The sequence below is a fragment of the Myotis brandtii genome, unplaced genomic scaffold (assembly GCF_000412655.1).
Source record: "Myotis brandtii unplaced genomic scaffold, ASM41265v1 scaffold192, whole genome shotgun sequence".
In the NCBI taxonomy this organism is placed as follows: domain Eukaryota; kingdom Metazoa; phylum Chordata; class Mammalia; order Chiroptera; family Vespertilionidae; genus Myotis; species Myotis brandtii.
In genome coordinates, this window is record NW_005357159.1 from 765,105 (window position 1) to 786,310 (window position 21,206).

At 42.3% G+C, this 21,206-nt stretch overlaps 1 protein-coding gene across 2 annotated transcripts in view; it reads left to right on the forward strand.

Moving 5' to 3' along the window:
* The window catches only part of SLC10A7 (solute carrier family 10, member 7), a 195,732-nt gene that overhangs the window by 150,830 nt on the left and 23,696 nt on the right, over nt 1–21,206 (forward strand). For both annotated transcript variants that reach the window (XM_005864859.2, XM_005864860.2), the window contains 3 exons: nt 6,210–6,293; nt 13,846–14,011; nt 15,756–15,807. In XM_005864859.2, coding sequence (XP_005864921.1) covers nt 6,210–6,293; nt 13,846–14,011; nt 15,756–15,807 — 302 coding nt within the window. The remainder of the gene's footprint in view (nt 1–6,209; nt 6,294–13,845; nt 14,012–15,755; nt 15,808–21,206) is intronic.

The following is a 21,206-nucleotide window of genomic DNA, read 5'->3' on the forward strand; positions in this document are numbered from 1 at the left end:
TCTCTGTGGGCAACAGTAAACAAGTCCCTTCCTTCTCCCCCTTCCCCCAGGACTGGGCTCCATGGGTGACGGGTGATGGGTGATGGGTGATGGGTAGGATAAGGGTGAGCACTGGACAGGAAATGAACAAGTCCTATTCTGTGTCTCAAGCAACGTCTTTCCATTTCATCACAAAAGAGATTTAACACCCGTCATTCCACTGTATACACTAAATATCTATCCTTATTTTTCCCTGAATGTGGTGCTAATGAAAGCGAAGACCAGTCATCAAGGGTGAATTATTTAATGCAATAATGTTTTAATCGCTGAGAAGAGGCACACATAGTAGAGATGCCTGTGGCTAATGGATTTCCCTGGTAGGAGATAAAAGGCTGATTACACAGCAGAGCAAGGGAAGACCTGGTGCATTAATGACAATTTACAGGTCAGCTCACTTACAGGAGAGATTTAAAATGCACCATCTGTTTTCTAACTGGAGGTTGATAAGTATGATTTTTACGGACAGTCAGTGTCCCTTCGTCAAGAATTGGTACTTGTTTGTCTTTCTGTGTCTTGTTAGTTTGGCCCCATAATATTTTACTGACTGGACCTCCAGATTCTTTCCAAATCAAATCATTTCTGAATTGAATGGATTGATAGCGGCCAACCCTGCTTCCATTCAGCCTTTTTCTGCCAAGTTCAAGTCCTAATGCCCAGAAGACATCATTGTATGTGCTGGATTAACTCTGACGAAGCTACCCTAGAACTAGTCTTGTATCACTGTGAGAGCATTGAGAAAATGTCACTCAAATAATTTTCTGGACCCTGTGGTTGAATTTGGGAACCCCAGTTGAGAAAGGCTGTACCATCAACCCCTGTGGATTGAGTGTCTCCACACACCCCCATTTTTTCTTTCTTTTCCTCCTCTTCTTGCTTCTGCCTGCCTTCAGTTCCCCATCTCCATGCAGCCCCAGCCCCTAGCCCCCAGCCCCCACATACTAATGCACTTCCCCTTCTTCTCCCACAGGGGCAGGAAAGGGGGAGCCCACTCCTGCTCCCTTACCCGTTTCACTGCTCCTTACCCTCTGTAATTAACATGCAGTAGAGTATAGCATGAAGTTAGAGACTGTGGAGCGACACTTACAGGTTTGGATCCTGGCTCTGACACTTTTAGCTATGGTGACCTTGACCAAGTCTGTTCTGTGCCACTCTTACCTCATGAAAATTGGGGTACTGATAAGACCTACCTCAGGGAGTTGCTGTATTAAATTATTCAACACACATTAAGCATTCAGAGCAGTGTCTGGCACATAGAACGTGCACAATCTTGCTGCCATTAGTATAATTAGGACAATTGTGTGGGAGGCCAGCCCACCAATCCTTGCCTGGGCCTGTGAATTCAGTAGGGCCTTGCAAGATACCTGAACTTGGAAGGATGGGAAGGAAAGAAAACGTTGCCAGGCCTCTTTTTCTAGCTATGTATCATGGTCATTTGTTAGGCACCTGCTATGTACTGCATTAGTGGTTCTCAAAGTTGGAACCCCAGCTCTGCAGCACCAGCCTTTCCTCCTCCCCAGATGTTCTGAAGGTGGGGCCAAGTAGTCTCTGTTTTAACAAACCCAACAGATGCTTCTGATGTGCTGGTGTAAGAACCAGTACCCCAGATGTAAAAACATAGCCACTCTGCTGGGCACGTGAAATGTGAACTTGAGTAAGACTCTTGTCCCTGGCCTTCAGGAGCACACAGACTCCTGGGACAGACAGACTTGCAAACAAGAGCAACCGAGGATGCTGAGAGGTCCAGTGGACACACAGAGCCACAAAGGAGGGAGTGGCCACATCTGCATTTTGGGAGGAGGGTTTGGAAAGGATTTCTAAAGAAAAAATGCTTGAACTGAGTCTTAGAAAGAGATTAGAACTCTTCTCATTCTCAGTGAGGAGGGGGAGGACATTCATAGGAAGATGATGGGTGGATCCCACACAAAACTCAGCTTTTAAAACTGGAGAGGAAGGGTTGGTGCTTAGTGCACGGTTGCATCCCCAGCACCTAGGCGTGCCGTGGCTCACAGGCGACATTCACATTGTGAATGAACACAAAGCTCCTAAATTCCACAAGTTTAATTTTCACTGAATCACTTCTTTTCAGCATAAGATATTAAAACAAATCACAAACCTACCTGTGAGTTTCTGCTTCACAGCACTCTATTCCTGAAAGAAATTAACCGATGACTGGGTTGTTTAAGGCACTGTGTCTTAGCACAGGTTGGCAGCATGAGGCAGGTTATCACTAAAGCTATGCTACCTCAGTAGCTCAGTGAGGCCCAGAGCACTTGCTTGGCACAAGGTGTTTCGAACCTGCAAGTCTGTCCAAGTGTGCGAATTATGGATGCTTCTTATAAACACACTGGTCTTCACAACAGAAACCACGACAGGTTCCTCATTAAAGTGTGATGAGCTGAGTACCCCAGACAGCGTGCTTCCTTCTGCTTTAGTTAAGGTCAGCTCTGCATGCGGAACGGCTGGGTCTTGGGCTCTTCCAGGCATGATCTCAGGAGCCGTCCTGTGCCAGCCGCTCGCTCTTCTTTCTTCTGGATGCCAGGCATGCTTCACAGTGTCAGAAACTTCCCCAAGGGTCCCTCTGCATCTCCACACTGACCCAAGACCCGTCTGGTGGCTAATTTGAAAGATAGGACTTGTGCCAAATTAGAGCCCCGCACTGAGGTTCCCTTCCTCTCAGAGCCACTTCTGAGGGAGCCTTCCTGCGGGATTGCCTCCCAGCATCCCTGCGGACCCAGCCTGGCTTTGTGTAACCTGTTAATGACATCTCTGGCTAGCGTGCTCTGGCCTCTGATCTGACAAAGCCTCAGAGGAGGGCGGCTCTAACCCGTGTTCCTCATCCAGTGCATCTAAGATTATAGGCAACTCAGAGGGACATGGAGACCATGGCAACCGCCCCTCACCCCGTAGCCCTCTCCACTGTCTCCAAGGAGCAGGAAGCTTCCAAACACTGACCCTGCAAATGGTGAATGGAAGTTAGAACACATGGCATTCTTAAAACTGAAGTTGAAATGGGTTTTCCTTTACTTCTCTTATGCCAAATTTGATCTTTTAGATCAGGAGTGGGGAACCTTTTTTCTGCTAAGGGCCATTTGGATATTTATAAACATCATTTGAGGGCCATACAAGATTATCAACTTAAAAATTAGCCTGCTATATTTGGTCAAATATTTAATTAACCTCTAATGCCTTGGCAGGGCCAGACCAAATGATTTCACGGGCCTTGTACGGCCCTTGGACCAGATGTTCCCCACCCCTGTTTTAGATCAGTGGTCGCCAACCTTTCAGATCTCACGGACTACTAGTGGTCCTCGGACCACCCATTGGTGACCGCTGTTTTAGATAGAATAAAACCCCCAAATTAACTTAGTAAATGAAGCCACGATTTTGCTTTTTTCTCCATTTGATCTCTGAGTTTACTGCTGTGAGGATAACTTTATGGCTAAGCAAACAGCCTTCCCAGTATGGGTGAGCTGTTGTCACGGAGCAGATTTGGCTGAAGGATGGCTTGAATGTGCTTTAGAAGTATAGCCAATTTCATATCACAAAGCAGCGATTAGAGATGTTAATTATAAGTCACTTCTTGCTGAACCTCAGTTTTCACATCTTTAAAAAGAGGGAATGGAATGGGGCTACAAGTCTCTCCCAGGGTTAAGATTCTGTCAATTTTAAGTCTTCTCCAGAGCAGCATTAAGGATCTAAGGAGGAGGCGAGGAGAGCTGAGGGCAGAGAACAGGCCACCCTCTGTCTGCTCCACACACTCACACAGAGACACACACACTCACATAGAGACACACTCATAGACACACACAGAGACACACTCACAGACACACAGACACACACAGACAATCACAGACATACACTCACACAGAGACACACACTCACAGACACACACTCACACAGACACACTCACAGAGACACAATCACAGATACACAGAACACACTCACACACAGACACACACACACACATTCACATCCTTCTTCACATGGCTCTCGTCATGACTGTATGCCCTTTGGGTCTAGGTGCACATATGAATTAGTTGTGTTACTAGTGATAAATAAGCAGAGAAAAAAATACCATGTGAGTTTTATAATACCACATGATAATATTTTATATATACTTAAGTCTTGTGTTTTTTTAACTTTAGGAAAAAATGGATATGGTTTTGAATAAGAGTCTGTCATTTTTTAGCATGTCATATTTACACATTACTTAATTTCTTTGTTCTGTTTATTTATCCGCAAACGCATTCTCTGTGCCAGTTACTGGGTTAAGCACAGGGATGGCAGAGGGACGATCGCTTGTGTCATGGTTATTCATTAAAATACCTTGAAAGTATTGACTTAATAAAGTTGAGATAGAAAGAGGAGCAGGGCCATATAAGGTCATCCATGAGCTTCCAGACAAGAATCATCACCTTTTAATAGACAGTTATTACCCTGACTACTACTGGCCCTCTCCGAACATTGTGAACCTATGGATAGACCATTGAGCTGGATGTTTTGAACTTGAAAACTTTGTTCTTTAAAGTGTATTTTTCTGTTCATCCAGTGCTTCAATTTCCTGTAAAGTATGTCTTTCTTTATTTCAATCCTTGCCCCAAGGGCATCCTTGGAATTGGTATTTGTGAAGAGAATATATTTGTTAAGTACAAGTACCTTGTGCCTCCAGGACATTGCTGCTCCGAAATAGTCTGAAATTAGATTTTACTACTGTGGCTTTGCATTAAAAGAAACCTCTAACAGCCATGTAGCATTTACTACATCAGGAATCCAATCTGCTCCTCACCAGTTCCACGTTTCCTACTTCCCTCTCTTCATTTGGTTAGTGTGTCTCGGTCAGGGAGGAAAGGGCTACAATTTATGAGTTAAACCAGTGGCCAGTGGTCAGTGTTGAAGGTGGTGTTGAATGAGTGCCAGCACCAATGTGCAGGACATACATTCTTGGCCTTTTGAATGCATCTAAATTGGGCTGACGATAGGGTGTAGAACTTGATAAACTACTCCAGGGTAGAGAAAGGTTTTGGTGAGTCAGTTCACACAGAAACCAGTGAAAGCACTGATCCCACATTTCATCCTGAGCTACTGACTTCATTGATCTAAAGATTTGATTTGTTTTATTTAACATTCTGTGCCCTCAGTCATCACCATCTCAATGTATTTTATAAAAATGATTTTTCCAAAGGTATTTCCAAGTTTAACTAAATGCAGGTAACTATGGAAACTGAAGTTTGGTCTGCAGGGGGAGGGTGACAGCAAGTTCCAAGGGCCAGGGAGCTCATCAGTGATGGTTTGGGAGAATGTGATGGCAACGGGGAGTTATGAGAGAGAGAAACATCTGTGGAACAGGTTAGTATTTTGTCAGGTTTGAAAACCAGAAGGAGGTTTGAAAAACATTCAAGTTCATAGGAAGACAGCAGTTCTTGGTGGTTGAGGCTAATTTGAGGGTGCAACTGTGTTTGTAGACAAACTCCATTTTGTGCTGCTGGCTCTTATGAAGCCGAGAATACAGTAATTAGCAAAGAAAGAGCCAAAAAAATGAGGAAGAGTTAAAAAATAGGATTTATGAACAGTGCTAAGACATACACATCTAGGAGAGGTATACTGACATTTTAAGTTGAAAATTACGTCATGTTCAGTATTTCCCATTTGCTAGACTTTGTGTAAGAAAAAAAAATTTAAAGACTATGAGACTCATTGCCTTTGTTTTGAAGGAGTAAGAAAGTTAGAAAATATTTCACTTTCATAACTAAAAACATCACCTTGATAAGAGAATAAGATATACTTGTTTGTTTTATGTAGGTGATAGGTGAAATGGTAATCACATAAACTATGATTATAGATGAAATATCATGCCATAGAATTATAGACACAATGAACACAGAATCACTTTATTTTTCAGAATTGGATTTCATAATAAGCTATCTCAGTTAATTGTAAAACAATAGTTATTGTTTGTCCTCAAACTTAGTGTCCCAATAAAAATACTAAACTACTTAGCAGTCTATTTTGTGTTAAATTTCTAAAAATTTTAAATAACTTCATTTGCTCTTTGTAGCTACCAAATTTTTGGTGTATTATGAAAGAATTATCTATTGCATTATTTGTCTAACAGCACTATTTGCTCACTGGTTCCAAGTAACTCTAACTCCTCTTATATTCTTGTTTAACAGCTCAGCTCATCCTCTTCGGTGCCTTTTACATCTATTTTTTCTCAGCTTTCTGTGACGGTTGTGGTTCCTCTCATTATCGGACAGGTAAGGTCTCCAATTCCATCTGCTCTTTTCTTTATAGATCAATTGTGAATTCTTACAAAACGTCAGGACAATTGAGAAAAAGATAAAGGATGAGACAGTTAAATGAAAATACAAGACTGTGCAACACAGGTTTTATCAATCACAATAGTCTCATCGTTTTATTTTTTTAGTTAATATCAATGTGCTTTACAGATAGCTATAGATAGGGACACCTGCCCAGAATCTTGATTTTTTTTTAACATTTATTATCCCTTCTTTAGAGCTATGCAGCTAGCTTGAAACATTTAGCAAACTGTTACCTTGCTCTGTGACCTCTGGTAAGGTCTCGGCATTTGGGGCCATTGCTGGGAGCAAGCATCTGTCTTTGGCTGCTCAGAGCCTCCTCCAGCTGCAGGTATCCTATTTGTGATCGTGTAGTTAGGAAAATAAACATTTAATTCTATAAGCTCTTACATTGGATCCTAGAAAATTTACTTTCCTTTACCGTTCTTATTGAATTGGACAATAGAATAAATTTATACAAATTAATTTTTTATAACAAGGTCATAATAACCACGTAATTTAATTATAAGATACAGGTTTTAAAACAAGGTTGTTTTTCTACTCACAGGTAGCCACAGTAAAGAACAACAGAATTTAATGTGCTACTAAATGAATGAGTTTTAGGAAAGAATATATTTGGATGATTAAGGGCATAGACGTGGGTTTAAGAACAAGTAGGTTCTAGACTTAGTTCTACCTCTTATTTTCTGTGCGACCTTTGGCAAATCATTTGATCTCCTTAGTTCCAGACTCACAACTTATTAAATTGCATAATAATAATAATGCCCATCTTAAAAGGTATTCAAGGAAATGGGGATGCATATAAAGGTTTTGTCATTAAAGAGCCTGACACAGGTAAGTACTCCATAGCATCTGTCATCACCATCACTATCAAATTCCCTACAAATACTACACAGAAGGCAACTCTTTGAAATATTAACTATGAAGAATGGTGTATGTATAGACATGTAGTGTTTACAAGCTATTTTGGGTTAGGTTCCCTGGGAAACAAACACTGAGACCAAGGTTTCCATGTGGGGAAGTACCCTGGGGCTCAACACCTTCGGGAGAGTGAAGAAAGGACGGGATGAGGAGGAGGTGAACTGTGATGCAGTCCTGCGGTGGCCTCAACATGTCCCAGGGGTGCCCTGGAGCTGGGAGGACCCCTCAGACTGTCCTGCCTATCCTGATGCTCCTGTCCCTCCCACTCCCCATGGGAGGTGTGGCCTTGGGGGAATCTGCTCGCTCAGCAGAACTCCCAAAGGAGCTCAACTGAGATCTTTCAGGCAAACAAGCAGTCCATTCCCGAAGGGATGGAACTGGGTGGCTCATCACAGCATCCACTATACAGGCACAGATCTTTTTGTTTTATTTTAATTTTATACTTAGAAAAGGGACTGAATTTAGGATAAGGGGGAAGGATTTTAAAGCACTCAGAAATACAATTTAATTAAATATGACTGATACTTGAACAGTGCTGATCACAGAACAGGAATCTGAATAAATATTATTTCCCCCATCTACCTCTCTAACTTATTTTCCACATTTCCTACACTCTAGCCTTCCTGGCTTTTTCTCAATTCCTGCCTAATTTTTCTGTTTGGAGGGTCTTTCTACCCACCGTTCCACCCCAGCTCATTGTTCGTTTGACTGTTTAATTTGTTATGCCCAGATTTCAAGATTCCCAAGAAACCACACCAGGGAGCCAGCCATGTCCGATGCAGAAGCATAAGAGTCTGTATTCGAGCTAGCTCGGCTCCCCCACCTCGCTGACACAGCAGCAGGAAGCAGAGAGAGAGAACTCTGTGTGGAGACGGGTTTTATAGAGGGGTTGGAGTAAGGGGAGGAGAAACGACTGTGCTCTGCCGATTGGCCAGGCGCAAGTCGGTGTCTTGTTCCTGGGTGTGGCTAGCAGAGGCTTAGACTTCTGGGAAGAAGCTCCTTGCCAAGCACGTGGCTGCCCCAAAATGGAGGACACAGGATAAGATGGAAGGCGTAGTCCTCGCCCTTTCATAATTCATATCTTCTTTGAACCATCTACCTGATTTCCTGATTATCTGTATTGCAGCACCTCGTTTGATTCCTCTCTTGTCCTTTTTCACTACTTTCTTATCATTTGTTTCCCTGTTAACTGTGTGTCTCCTTGATTAGACTGTAATGAGTATAGGAACCATATTTGTTTTGCTTACCATTACATACCCAGAGCATAGGCCCCCAGTACATATGTGCTGAATGAATGAATGAGGGAGGAAGGGAATGAGTGAGAGGTCTATGCTCAGTGAGGGAAATGCTAACAATACCTACCTGCCCTCCTCAGATCTAGACAGTTTACACCGTGGATAGTATTCGTTTAAACCCATACTTATTTTCTTGGTTCTTAAAATAATTTCATATACTAGCCAGGGCTCATACATTCTTCTCTTAGTGGATCTTGGAAATATATCTGTTAATAATAAATGTTTGGCTTAAAACATATGGACAAAGAAAATATCTTTGTCAGTCATTCAATTGGTTTTTTTTTAATGCAGATGGCTATATAATTTATATAATTAATAATATTTAACCAAAGAGAATAATAAATTGTTAAATTTATTGTCCTTTACATGCTCAGTAGTAAAGTATTATAGTAAATTATAAAATAGTAAAGGTTGCCAAAGTAGTGTAAGTGGTTTTTTAAAAGTACTCTAGATATCAAAGTGCCTATATTTACATCTACCACCCCCTCCTATATTCTAGGATAACCGTGACACCCCAGCCTCCACCTGTAGAAACCACCTTGCCTCCTGCCTCCCCTACATCCTTCCTTCCATCCAGGAAGGCAGTGCCCCCATTTCTGCCTCAGAAATCTCATGCCTGGCATCTTCACATCCACACCTTCATCCTCTCTTGTCTAAATGCACCTCCCAAACTGTCTCTGCTGTGAGCCTCTTCCAGTTCCGACCCAAGGTCTTTGCTGCCTCCAGGGTGGTCCTAAGAACCAATCAGGTCAGGTTACTCCTCTCCTTAAAGCATCTGCTGGCTCCCTGCTGCCAGTGCCGGGTGGCCCACACAGCCTTCATCCTCTGGCCCCAGCCCGCCTCTCCACAGTCATCTCCCGCCCCTTCGTTTAGGCTCCTGTTCTGCCATATGCAGCCCCCCACTCCCCCCCACTAACCAGGCCCCTCATGGCCCCATGCCTTTCATCTTACTGTCCCATCTTTTCTGCCAGCAAACTCCGACTCATTCCTTAAGACTCGGTACAGAGACCCCTCTGACGTGCAGTCCACCTGCTCTGACTCCCCAGTTCCAGTTCCCCCAGGGTCTTGATGCATAATATTTATCAGGGGAGATTATACTTGATCTGTGAGCCTCCTGGAAGCAGAGACTCTATTATAATAAGTATATTTAATAGCATACTCCACTATAGGGTGAGAGCTGTATAAAAAGATTGCCTAAAGAAAACTATGAATTTACCTTCACGGAGTCCCCAGCTGCATCTGCCCCGGGTCTCCAGCTTTGCTAGAGAGAAACACATAGTTGGTCTCACCTTGCTTTAAATTCTTGAGTTCAAATTTAAAATGGCATACAACACTTCCTAGACATCTCACTCGATTTCCTCATAGGGTTACTCCACGCTGTCCTATATTTTCAAGCCCCTTCTACTTCCCCTAACACTCTCCCACTCGCCCATTGCATTCGGGGCTCACTGCCTGTGCTTCTGTTTCTCAAACAGGCCAGCCTCGACCCTGCCTTAGACACTGCATCGTCAGTCCTTGTGTTTGGAACACCTCCCTCTCCCTCTCAGAAAGGAAAGACCTTTTCTCATCTCCCCTCCACCCCCGCCTCGCTCGCTATTATCCAGTATAAACCCCTGCCTAACAGGATAGTATCTGCTTCTTGTTTGTTTGTTTGTTGTTTTTGCTTTTTCTTTATCTCCTCTAACCAGAAGGTGAGCTCCATGGACCAGGGACCCCTCAGAAAAGAAAAGTCATATTCCTGCTCAGCCAGCTAACTAGCTTTTGAACATTTTATGCAAGTTGTTTGGGCTCTGTGTGCCTGTGTTTTCAGCTGTAAACTGAGCAGGATAACATCTGTATGGCCTTTTTCATTACAACACTATGAAGTAATAGTGGGAAAGGATTTTCAAAAAGTTAAGTAGATGATGGGTGCTTATTGTATTCATTTATTATTGTTGTTTATACTTTTTACAAAGTATACTTTTTACAAAATATACATTGGATTTGATTTTATATCCCCGACTATACATTTCAACAGAATATTAATGAAGAAACAAAATACTTTATGAAAATTTATGGATTCAATGGAATAGAGGATAAAAATTGGAGAAACAATCTGAAGCCACCTTGAAGGAAAAATACATTTTAAAATTCAGACCTAACATGAAAAATTACCCACCTTATATCCCCACTCAAAAATCAGTTAATAGATATAAACACCAGTAGGGGAAGGCAAGAAAATACCCTGGGGAAAAAACAAAGCGGAAACTAAAGTGATATATATTACATTTCTTGGTTATCTCCAAATATGGGCACTTGTCACCTAAGGTGTGTTAGTCTCCCAGCTTGTGTCGTGCAGGTCCTGCAGTAATTAATATGTGTCTCAACTTGTTAGAAGTACAGGGATACAGGGATTCAAGTTGCCCTTTCACCGTTACTAGTACTTAGTTTAAAATAAAGAAAATCAAAATACAGAAGGTGAGGTAATAAAATAAAAAGCTGTGGAAGGTTTTTCCCTTCTCTCTCCATAGGAAAAGGCAAACAAGTTCATGAGAATTTGTGCCTTGGCTTTGAATGCCTGAGTTTCTCTGAGCGCTGAGAGCAAACGAATGAGCACAGATTCTGAGCAAAGACACAACTGGCCCCCTCACCAGAGTGCCTTTCCCCTCATCTGCACTGTTGTTTTTCCCCAAAAGAGGGAATTCTCGGGTACCCATCAGGTTGTGCTGACCATCCCAAGCAAAGCCTTATTTCCTGTAAGATTTTAAACATTTCTGTAAGCAAAGAAGTTTGGAGAATTATAAAATGACATGGATTCTTGACACACGGAGAATGTATGGAAAGTATAAGTGGCTGAACTAAGAGAAGGCGAGGTTTCCTGGAGTTTATATCCAAATCAATCTTTAAGGCAATATCAGCTCTACTTCACCCAGTGGCTTATGAAGCATTTTAACAGTTTTCTGGCTACACAGGCCAACAACACCTGCTTTGTGAGTTTAATTTGAGAGGAAGATGGAAAAGCTCTATAGAGCCTGGCAAGGTATAAAATGGTTTACTTAGAAAACAGAGATAAATATCACTGCAAGACTAAAAACAGCGAAGACGATCTGTTTTCCTCTAGGGGTGTTGTCTCACTTGTCGGTCTATCCAATCCCCAAGTGCTGGTTGTTTTCTTTATCGAGATTAAGTGTCCAGGTTCAAGCGCTGACGTGTTTAGAAGAAAAGCATTTAGGGAGGAGGACGCAGGACTCGGGAGCCTGCACTTGCCCCATTGAAGGAGTCATCCCCACTCTGAGCCTCTGAGCACTTAGTAATGAAGAAAGAGATGATTAGGCTAACGAAGTCCATCGCTGCTTAGATTAGAAATGTGCCTTGGCTTTGAAAATGCCTTTGACTTTCAGGTTATACCTAATTCACATGTATTTGTTTATGTTGTCAGAGGGGTGATGGTAGGAAAGAAAGACACTTTTATGTTTGGCATTAGAATCATACATGCTGTAACCTACTGCAGAGAGAGCTTTGTGTTTTTAATCATTTTATTTTAAAACAAGATTGGGAGGACAGCATCAGTTTCAGTAACGCTATGTCATTTCCATTTATTTTCCTTCCTAAATGAGTTGAGTTGTACTAAATTTGGGCAACTACCAGGTTTATGCTACCAAACACAATAGATTATGAAGTGACCTTTTAAATGAAGTTCCTCTGTAGCCTTCGAATAAGCCACCCGCCCCCCCTCACCACCACCACCACCACCACACATACACACACTGTAACACATGAACGTGGGCCATCTGGGTACCTTGAACGCTATTATCCTAAATGTATACCATTCTAATACATCAGTGCCTAGCACTGTGTGACAGGCCACTCTTATCTCTCCATACATACTTCACCACACTGTGACATTAAAGAAAGAAACGAACACTAAATAAATTACTACAGTTTGGGATCACTTCTCAAAAACAGCAGCAACATAACTTTTTATAAATTCAACTATAAATTTAATTACAAGATCTACTTTTTAAAAAAACTTAACCACTATTTATACTTATATGACACTTTCCCCTTCATCCCACCGCACCCGAGCTTCCTCTCTCTGTCTTGTGCCTGCGGTCAGCTTTCTGCCAGGACTCCTTTTACTAAGACTGATTTCACTCACTGAGTCCTTGAGAACAGACATGGTTTATTGAACAGCCATTTGTTCACAGGTTTGTTCTGTGAGTGGTTTGTTTTGTTCCTGAGTACCTGTGAAGGTATGCCCCCTGGCAAATTAAGCCTTTTTAGTGACAGTAGAGGATGGCAGAACCCCATCAGCCTTGTCAGGAGAAGTCCCCTGACCTCATTATTGCTAATGGATCATGGTAATTCAGCCTGTTGTGAAGTCTCATGTTCAATTATGCAAGATAATGAGTGACTCAAATCGTAATATGTCTCAACTGGGGTCCGTATTATAGGGCTTGTTCAGCTTCTTTCAAAAGTGAAGGGTTTTAAATAGTGGTTCACTCTTTTGTCCCAGTGAAAGTTATCACCAATATTCAGACTGTCCTGATTTTAAATATCTGATTTGGTTCTAAAATATGAGAGGATTGCTCTATAACTTTATATTTCACCAATCCTTTTTGTAGGAAAGTTAGGGCAGGTTTATTCATTGTTAAGTGTTAATTCTGAAATTCTAAAAGCATGCAAACGGCATTTGTCTTTGGATTCACAAAAACTCTAGATATTCAGAGTTTGAATTATTTAAGCTCCCACAACACATGCACTTTTGCTTTTCAAGCATGAGTTATAATTTAATTAAAAACTTCTGGTGCGTTGCTAACATTTTAAATATTAATATGTTCCATGGATCACTTTCTATTATCTGCTGTCTTGAAATTCTTGAAGATGTCAGATTTTTAAGATTCCCAAAGTCGCACTCAGAATTGTCTGTTGAGGCAAAGGGGACTGTGATAATTACACACATCCATTAGGATGAACAGAGGAGATAAACTTTGGGGAGGCTTAATGGGCATGTCTCGGTGACAGCTAGCAAAGAGCATTTGGCGTGATAAAGGATGGATTTGAATGCACTTGAAAACATACTCTTATTATGGACACCAGTGGAAGCTGCACCACAAATGTTAAATTCCCCAGAAGAAGATTGGGGTGGCAGGGATGCTTTGAAATCCACTGTGGCCATCATCCAAATTACTCTCTTTCCTTGCTGTCTTCCTGCTGTCAGAATCGCTTTGAGATGCCCAATCCCACTCCCTGTATCTCTGAAAAGAGGCCGCCTGTTGATCTCTGTGTTTCAGATTGTCCGAAGGTACATCAAGGACTGGCTTGAAAGAACGAAGCCTCCTTTTGGTGCTGTCAGCAGCAGTGTGCTCCTCATGATCATCTACACCACCTTCTGCGGCACGTTCTCCAACCCAAACATTGACCTGGATAAGTTCAGCCTTGTGGTCATACTGTTCATAAGTAAGTGGGACACGGGAGACCTTCGCTGTCCCCTCAATAGCAAAGCATAGCATGTGTGTTCCCTACATTCATTGTGAATGTTAATTTCATTAGAAAAGAATACTTAGTTTCATACTCTATGTGCTCAGTGACTTTACCAAGTGCATCTGTTTTTTACAAAGACATCAGTAATGATACACATATGACTTATTCTCCTATGTCCTTTTATGTCTGGTTTGCAAGGGTTGATGCCAGGTGAAAGAAGTCATAATATCTGTCCAATTCAAATGTTAAGTTGAGCACTTTTTGCCAATTTTATATTATTATAACTTGAGCTACTCTTATTCTTTATCATAAATCAAAAGTAGGATTTCTAATGTATACTATTATTTTATAACAGTTGGTTAAAATGTGAATATTTACATCATTTTCCTATTACAGTATACCCAGAGTAATATCATTTCATTGTAAGAAGTAGCAGACTATAAAATGCTTGCCTACTAGGCTCAAAAATTCATGTATGTGTTATCTATAGCTGCTTTCAATTAGAAGGTAGAACAGAATAGTTGACATAGAGACCATATGGCCCTCAAGCCTAAAGTATTTTTTTTTAAGATTTTTATTGATGTCAGAGAGGAAGGGAGAGGGAGAGAGAGAGAGAAACACCAATGATGAGAGAGAATCATCGATCGGCTGCCTCCTGCACACCCCACACTGGGGATGGAGCCCGTAACCCAGGCATGTGCCCCAACGGGGAACTGAACCGTGACCTCCTGGTTCGTGGTCGACGCTCAACCACTGAGCCACACAGTCCAGGCCCTAAAGTATTTTTTAGGTGTCCTTTTAAGTAAACTTTGCTGACTTCTGCTCCAAACTAGAGATGGTAGGAAGGGAGGGAGTGTCCCTATTCTTTAACCACAGAAGAGGCCAGTCTGGATTTAAAGGTCATTTAATCCTGGCTGTTTCCAACTTCTCAGCCTCTATCGAGGCACAGGCAGAGCTCAGGACAATATTTTAAAATGTAGTAGGTAATTAAAACATGGGCTGTTGCCCTAATCGGTTTGACTCAGTGGATAGAGCGTCGGCCTGCGGACTGAAGGGTCCCGGGTTCAATTCCGGTCAAGGGCATTTACCTTGGTTGCGGGCACATCCCCAGTGGGGGGTGTGCAGGAGGCAGCTGATTGATGTTTCTCTCTCATCTATGTTTCTAACTCTCTATCCCTCTCCCTTCCTCTCTGTAAAAAATCAATAAAATATATTTTTAAAAAAACAAAAAAAAAAACATGGGCTGTTAACCAAAAAACAAAATGAAATGAAAAGAAATCTTGTGTTCCATTTATCCTGCAATACCAATGACAACTTTTGGTAATTGTAATATTGAAGAATCTTATGTTATTAAAAATCAAGATGAGTTATTCCAAAATGTTTATTATATCCTACCACACTTATGCTATTTGCTATAAATATTCATAGTATAAACCAGTTGGCTCTAAACTGAACAAATTTAATAACCAAATCTTAAATCAAAGAGAGTTTTAGATTTGCCGTGAGTAGTAGACCTCATAGATTGTATCTGGGGATATCTTCAATAAGAACAGGTTGAATCCCACTAATTTAAATGATTGTATTAGTTCAGCAATTTATGCTTGTTTGTTTTTCTATTTGAATTCCTGTTAGTTTCAGATCAAACTAAGCATACCAGTAAATATGCTACAGCCACTGCTTTTATAGTGCTAATGTAGGCTCAACCCTTTTTTCTCCCCAGTATTTTCTATTCAGCTGGGTTTTATGCTTCTAACCTTCATCTTTTCAACAAGGTAAGTGATTTGGTATTTCTTGTTGGTTGTTTTCTAAATGAAGACGCATGCTCTTGACGTGACTTTTGGGCCACCATGCTGTTGCAGTTTTTCTCCTGCCCGCCTGGCCATCACTTTCCACCTTGCTCCTGCTGTCCTCCAGGGGAGACCTTAGGAAAGGACCTGCCCGGGGCCCTTGTCTCCTCTGTTCACATTGTGTGCTTGGGAGCTCCTCCATTCGACTGGCTCGAGCTGGGAGCTGTCAGCTGATGAATGTAGAGCCCAGACCTGCCCTTCTGATGTCTGTCCTGAGTTCCAGCATGACTCATCCTTTACCATTTAGATAACTTCACCCTGTTGTCAGCATAACACCTCACACTCAAGATGTTCAGAATGGGCTCCCTCTTTTCCTCCAACACTTTCTCTCTCATTTGCTTATTTACTGTTAATGGAACCACCATCCACAGAGGTACTCAGACTAGAATCCTTCACATCATTTTTTTTTAATCTCTTGATCCTACTCCAGTAATATTTTTGTGCTTCCAAAGCCACTTCCCTAATTCAGGATTTGTTGCCTCTTCTTGCCCTAGTCTATTACAATGGCTATCTTACTGGTATTTTCACTTCCAGGCCTGACTTCTCAATGCATTTCATACTGCTTCGAATCACTCAGAGTTCTGACAGTAGCGCTCATGTTCTGAGAGCTTCGTTGGTTATCCAGAGCCTGCAGAGTGAAGCTCACTTTGGGGGCTAAGGCAAGGCCAGTCGCATGAACCACCACTGGCAATCTTGCTGCCAAAGCTTTAGGTTGAGGTAAGGGCTTTGCTGTCCTTTGAAAGAACCTTCTGTGTTCTCATCCCTTGCCTTTGCTAAGGCTGTCCCCATATCAAAATTGGTCTCCATACCCTCATTCATCTTCCCTGGTCTTAAAGGCTCGCCTCTAATGCAGCTTCTTCCATCAGAAATTATGTAAGCCTTTGGTATGAGAAAGTTACTATAGTGAATGACAGAAATAAGAAATAATTCCAGTCCTGCGTGAGTTATAGACTAGATATATGCATGGATAACTACCTGTCCTGAGTGGTACAGTAAGCCAACCTTAGTCCATTCAAAGAAGAAAGCACCTCCAAAGACAGTAATAGAGCATGGCTTCCTGGAAGAGATGGGGTTTGACCCGGGTCATGAAGCATGGCTAGTTATTCAGCAAACAGAGATGCAGAGAGGGGGTTCTTAGTGGGAGAAGAAACAACAATGCAGATGTGGACACACACACACACCAAAACACGCTGGGACAGTAAGAGTAGAGGGAGTTTAAAAATAATACTATTTGGAAAGGTAAGCTTGGGACAGATTGCCAGCCCCTTGAATGCCAGGTGATGCAGTGAGTTGCCACAAGGGAGGGGGCCGGGCTGTTGGTGGGGCCTGCTAGTGTCAGGGCAGCAGAGGGCTCAGGCCTCACGTTAGGCAGCTGACTCCATGGCACTCGGTATAGCAGGAGCTGATTGAAAACAGTCAATGAAGACTTACTGATGGGTGTAATCTGAAGCATTTTTACCAAGCCTGTGTTGTGATTTGTGAGTAAGAGTAAAGCCTAGAGCCATTGAGTTACCAAGAAAGTGTGACTCATTTAGCTAAGTCTGAGAGTGGGAGTTATTTTAAAGGTGTGTTTTTGTTGTTGTTTTGTTTTGTTTTGTTTTTTGTAAATGGCTTGTTAGGGCACCTTAGAAAAGACATGTGCCCTTCACTGGCTGTTTTGCTGGTCTTTGTGGCAGCGTGATCATCGGGCCACTCATCCTGTCCTATCAGACTAGGTAGGATGCCATGCCTGTGAGTGAGTGACTGACAAATTCTTGAAAAACACAGAATAGCCACTACTGAGGCTGCTGAAGGAGGACTGTTGGCATCACAAATAGTTGAATGAAAACTGAGGATTTTCAGCCTGAAGCAGACTGGACTTTCCTAAGGCCTGTGGTTTTGAGACACTTCTGTTCTGCCTTCACTGAAGTTCTGTTGGGTTTTGAATGTGCTCGGCCTGGTGTCAGGCATCACATTCTTTGACAAACAAGATTATGGGGTGGCTGTCATTGTGTTCCTGGGTAATGGGTATGTATCCTCAAATATTCCATTAACATTTGGGGATTTGCAATTGGACAAGATTTAGTAGATGGTTTTCACTTTCACTTTTTTCTTCTTCTCGTGCTGAGAGGCCTTATAACGCCTGGAGATTTTGTTGGAGGAGTGAAAATTACCGACATTTAGTGAACCCTGCTCAGGGCCGGGCACTGTGCTAGGGATTGGGCATGAGTTATTCCCTGTAAGTCTGACAGCAAAGACTGTGATCCCGGGCATTTTTGTTGCTGTTTTGCAGATGAGAACCCACGCTTAGAGCAGTTTAGTTTAGAAACTTACCCAAAATCAGGTGACAGATAGCACACCTAGAATTGAAATCCACTGCCACCTGACATTTCCAAAAGCATTGGCCCATGCTTTTTCTACTGCACTAAATAAACTACCTCAATTTCTTTAAAAATTCATAAAACTTGTTTTGGTTGGGGAATTTGTAGAGAATGTTTAACTGGATTCTTTAGGTTTACACAGAAACACAAACAAATTAATCAAAGACATCAAAAATTGGAACTAATACCCATTGGTTTATATGCTATTGAATTTTGTTTTCTTTTCCCACTTTTTGTTCCTTTCTACTTAAAATTGGTAAAAGTGGCCTGTGGGGCTTTTTCTTATCAATTCAGTACATCTCAAACCAATCCAATTATCCAGACACAAAAGTCTCAGCATGGAAAGAAGTCTTTTTTGTACAGCATGTCACTGACCTCCGATGATGGCAGGTTAGCTTAAACCTGGGGAGACCCACCTAGAAAATCCAACTTCCCTGCACCACTCTGCTCCCCTGGTTAGCATCGCTTAGCCTGGCTGACCTGGCACGGGAGCCTCCTCTGCTCTGAGTATTTAAAATACTCGTGAGAGTTGCGACTGTGTTCTCATCTCTCTGTCCTTAGAATAGTGTTCAGGCTATAAATTCCAACTCTAGAGCCAAACAGACCCCAGTTTCAACCCTGTTTAATAACTGTAACTGTTGTCAACTTCCCCAATTATAAAATGGAGACAGTAGTAGCACTGTCTCATCGGGGCATTTGGAGAATTAAATGATGTGCACACAAAGCCCTCAGCATAACACCTAGCATATAGTAAGTGCTCAGTAAATGTTAGCTACTGCCGAATATTTATTATATCAAAATAACATATTATTTCAAGAACTAATTATGGAAGAGAGGGAATTAGCATTTCTGGTTTTGTAATACATTCTTTTGGACGTTTCTGTGTCACTGTTGCTAGGAAATGAGAGTTTATTCATCAAACCAAGACTCAGCTGTCCATGGTGACCTACCCTACGCTTTCTACAACTTTGGAAAGCTGTCAAAGTTAAGAACAAAAAAATTGTTGAAAAGGCTTAGAAAAATAAAGCAGTCATTGGGAGCCTTTTAAAAATATATAAAAGACAGTTTGATAAGCAGATAACAGGAATAGAAACCTAGAATGTCACTAGAGTGACAAAAGAAAGCATTAACAAGAGAAGAGGAAGAAAACAAATATTCAAATATTTGTGCAGGTCTTTTAATCTTTATCAGTACATTTTCAATCCCAGGTCTCAATGGGCCTCTCCCTATAGCCCTGGGAGGGAGGAGGGTGGGGAGCAAGGGAGGGCGGGAGGGAGAGAAGGAAGACAACCTTGTGGTTAATGATAAGTCTCTTACCATTTCAGAGATGAGGCAGCGGAGCCACAGAGCTCTGGAACTCTTCATGCTGCTCAGCTAATGACAGAGGAGGTCACCTCCTAAAATGAGTGAAAACAAAACACAGGTCCAGAGGTCAACAAAGGAAAGCACCTCTCACATGGACGTCCCCTCTAACAGCACTCACACGGCACTCTCTGAGGAGCTTTTCTGCTCCACATTCTGTGATTCTCCCTGTAAAACCTCTGACATGTTTTCCTTTGTAGGAACTGCAGAGGGAGGCAAACGAAATGCTATGTGGGAAACGTGGAAGAAAAGCTCTCTAAGAGCCAATAAAGAAACCGGCTGGGAAGGAAAGGAAATAAACATCCCAAGGGAGGCCAGAGGGATCAAAAGAATTATAAAAACAGGATAAAAAGAAAATATTAAAAAGTCATAAGGTCGAATCAGAAATAAATAGTGATGTGATTCAAAAATGTGAGCAGACACAATAGAGATGCTAATCGCTGAAAGTAGAGTTATTACCGCATAAGTGCAGGGCACAGCATGGCTGAGGGCAGGTCACTTCACAAGAGAGCAGCTCTCACCCACTACATTTAGTGGTGGTTTTTCGTTTGGGTGGTTTTTCTTTGGCGATGTTTTTTTTTTAAATAATTTTTCTTCTCGGAGGCAAACTTATCTCCAAGACGTGGGGCAGCCTACTTTCTAGTTGTGTGACTTGCAGTTGTGCTTCGAGTTCCCTTTGTGGAAAAAGCAAGGCAATAATACTAGCTACCTTATGAGACTGTTCGGAGAAGGAGAAGTCCAGGCAGCAAAGTGCTTAGAAAACAATCAGCGTTCCCTGCTGTGGTTACTCATCAGCAGCAACATCATCCTGAGTGGAGGGCTAAGTGAGCGGCGCTCTGTTGGTTTTCCCCAAGGTCCGTTATGTGAAGTGGTCTGTTACTTTCTAAAACGGTATAGGCCAGCCCTGTTTAAGGGGAACATTGTTTCTAACCTTAAACATTCCCCTTGTATTTACCGATCCTCCCTCCCGACTGCAGACCCTGTCAACAGAACCAAGGGGCAGTTTCGCCTGAGATCAGGCCTGTCACCGCCCAGTGGTGGCCCGGCTGCGCCTGCTTCCTGGAACAGAGGTGTTAGGGAGTCCCTGCAGACGTCCTCCTCAGCCACTGTACGCGCTGCTCTGGCCAGTGGCAGCCGCGCCAGCTTAAGTCAGTGCCTTCTTGGCCAGAGAGATCTGGACACATTGGGAATGTGCTCTAATCTGGAAAGGAACAAATACGAAGCAGAGCAAAGTTCCCCAAAGGAGAGGGTATTGTCAGATTCGCTGGGAAGAAAACCCAACTGCTTGGATCCAGATGCAGCAATCGCTGGATCTAAACGAGGGAGCAAAGAACTAGAAGGAAAGGCCTCCGCAGGGTTGCAGACCCAGGCATTGCTGGGCAGTCCACACTCGCCCAGCTGGTTATGCTGCATGGTCTGCAGTCAAGGTGGCATTCATTCCCATACAGCTGGCTGTACATTTTATCCCCAATCTGCCTACTTTAAGCTTTTCTAATGTCTTAGGTTCCTGGGCCTCAGTGTTACCTCCAATTCTCTATGGGTGAGTGAAGTGCCTCACCCTTTACAAAGAAAGTAAAATCTCTGGTATAAATTGCCTCCATT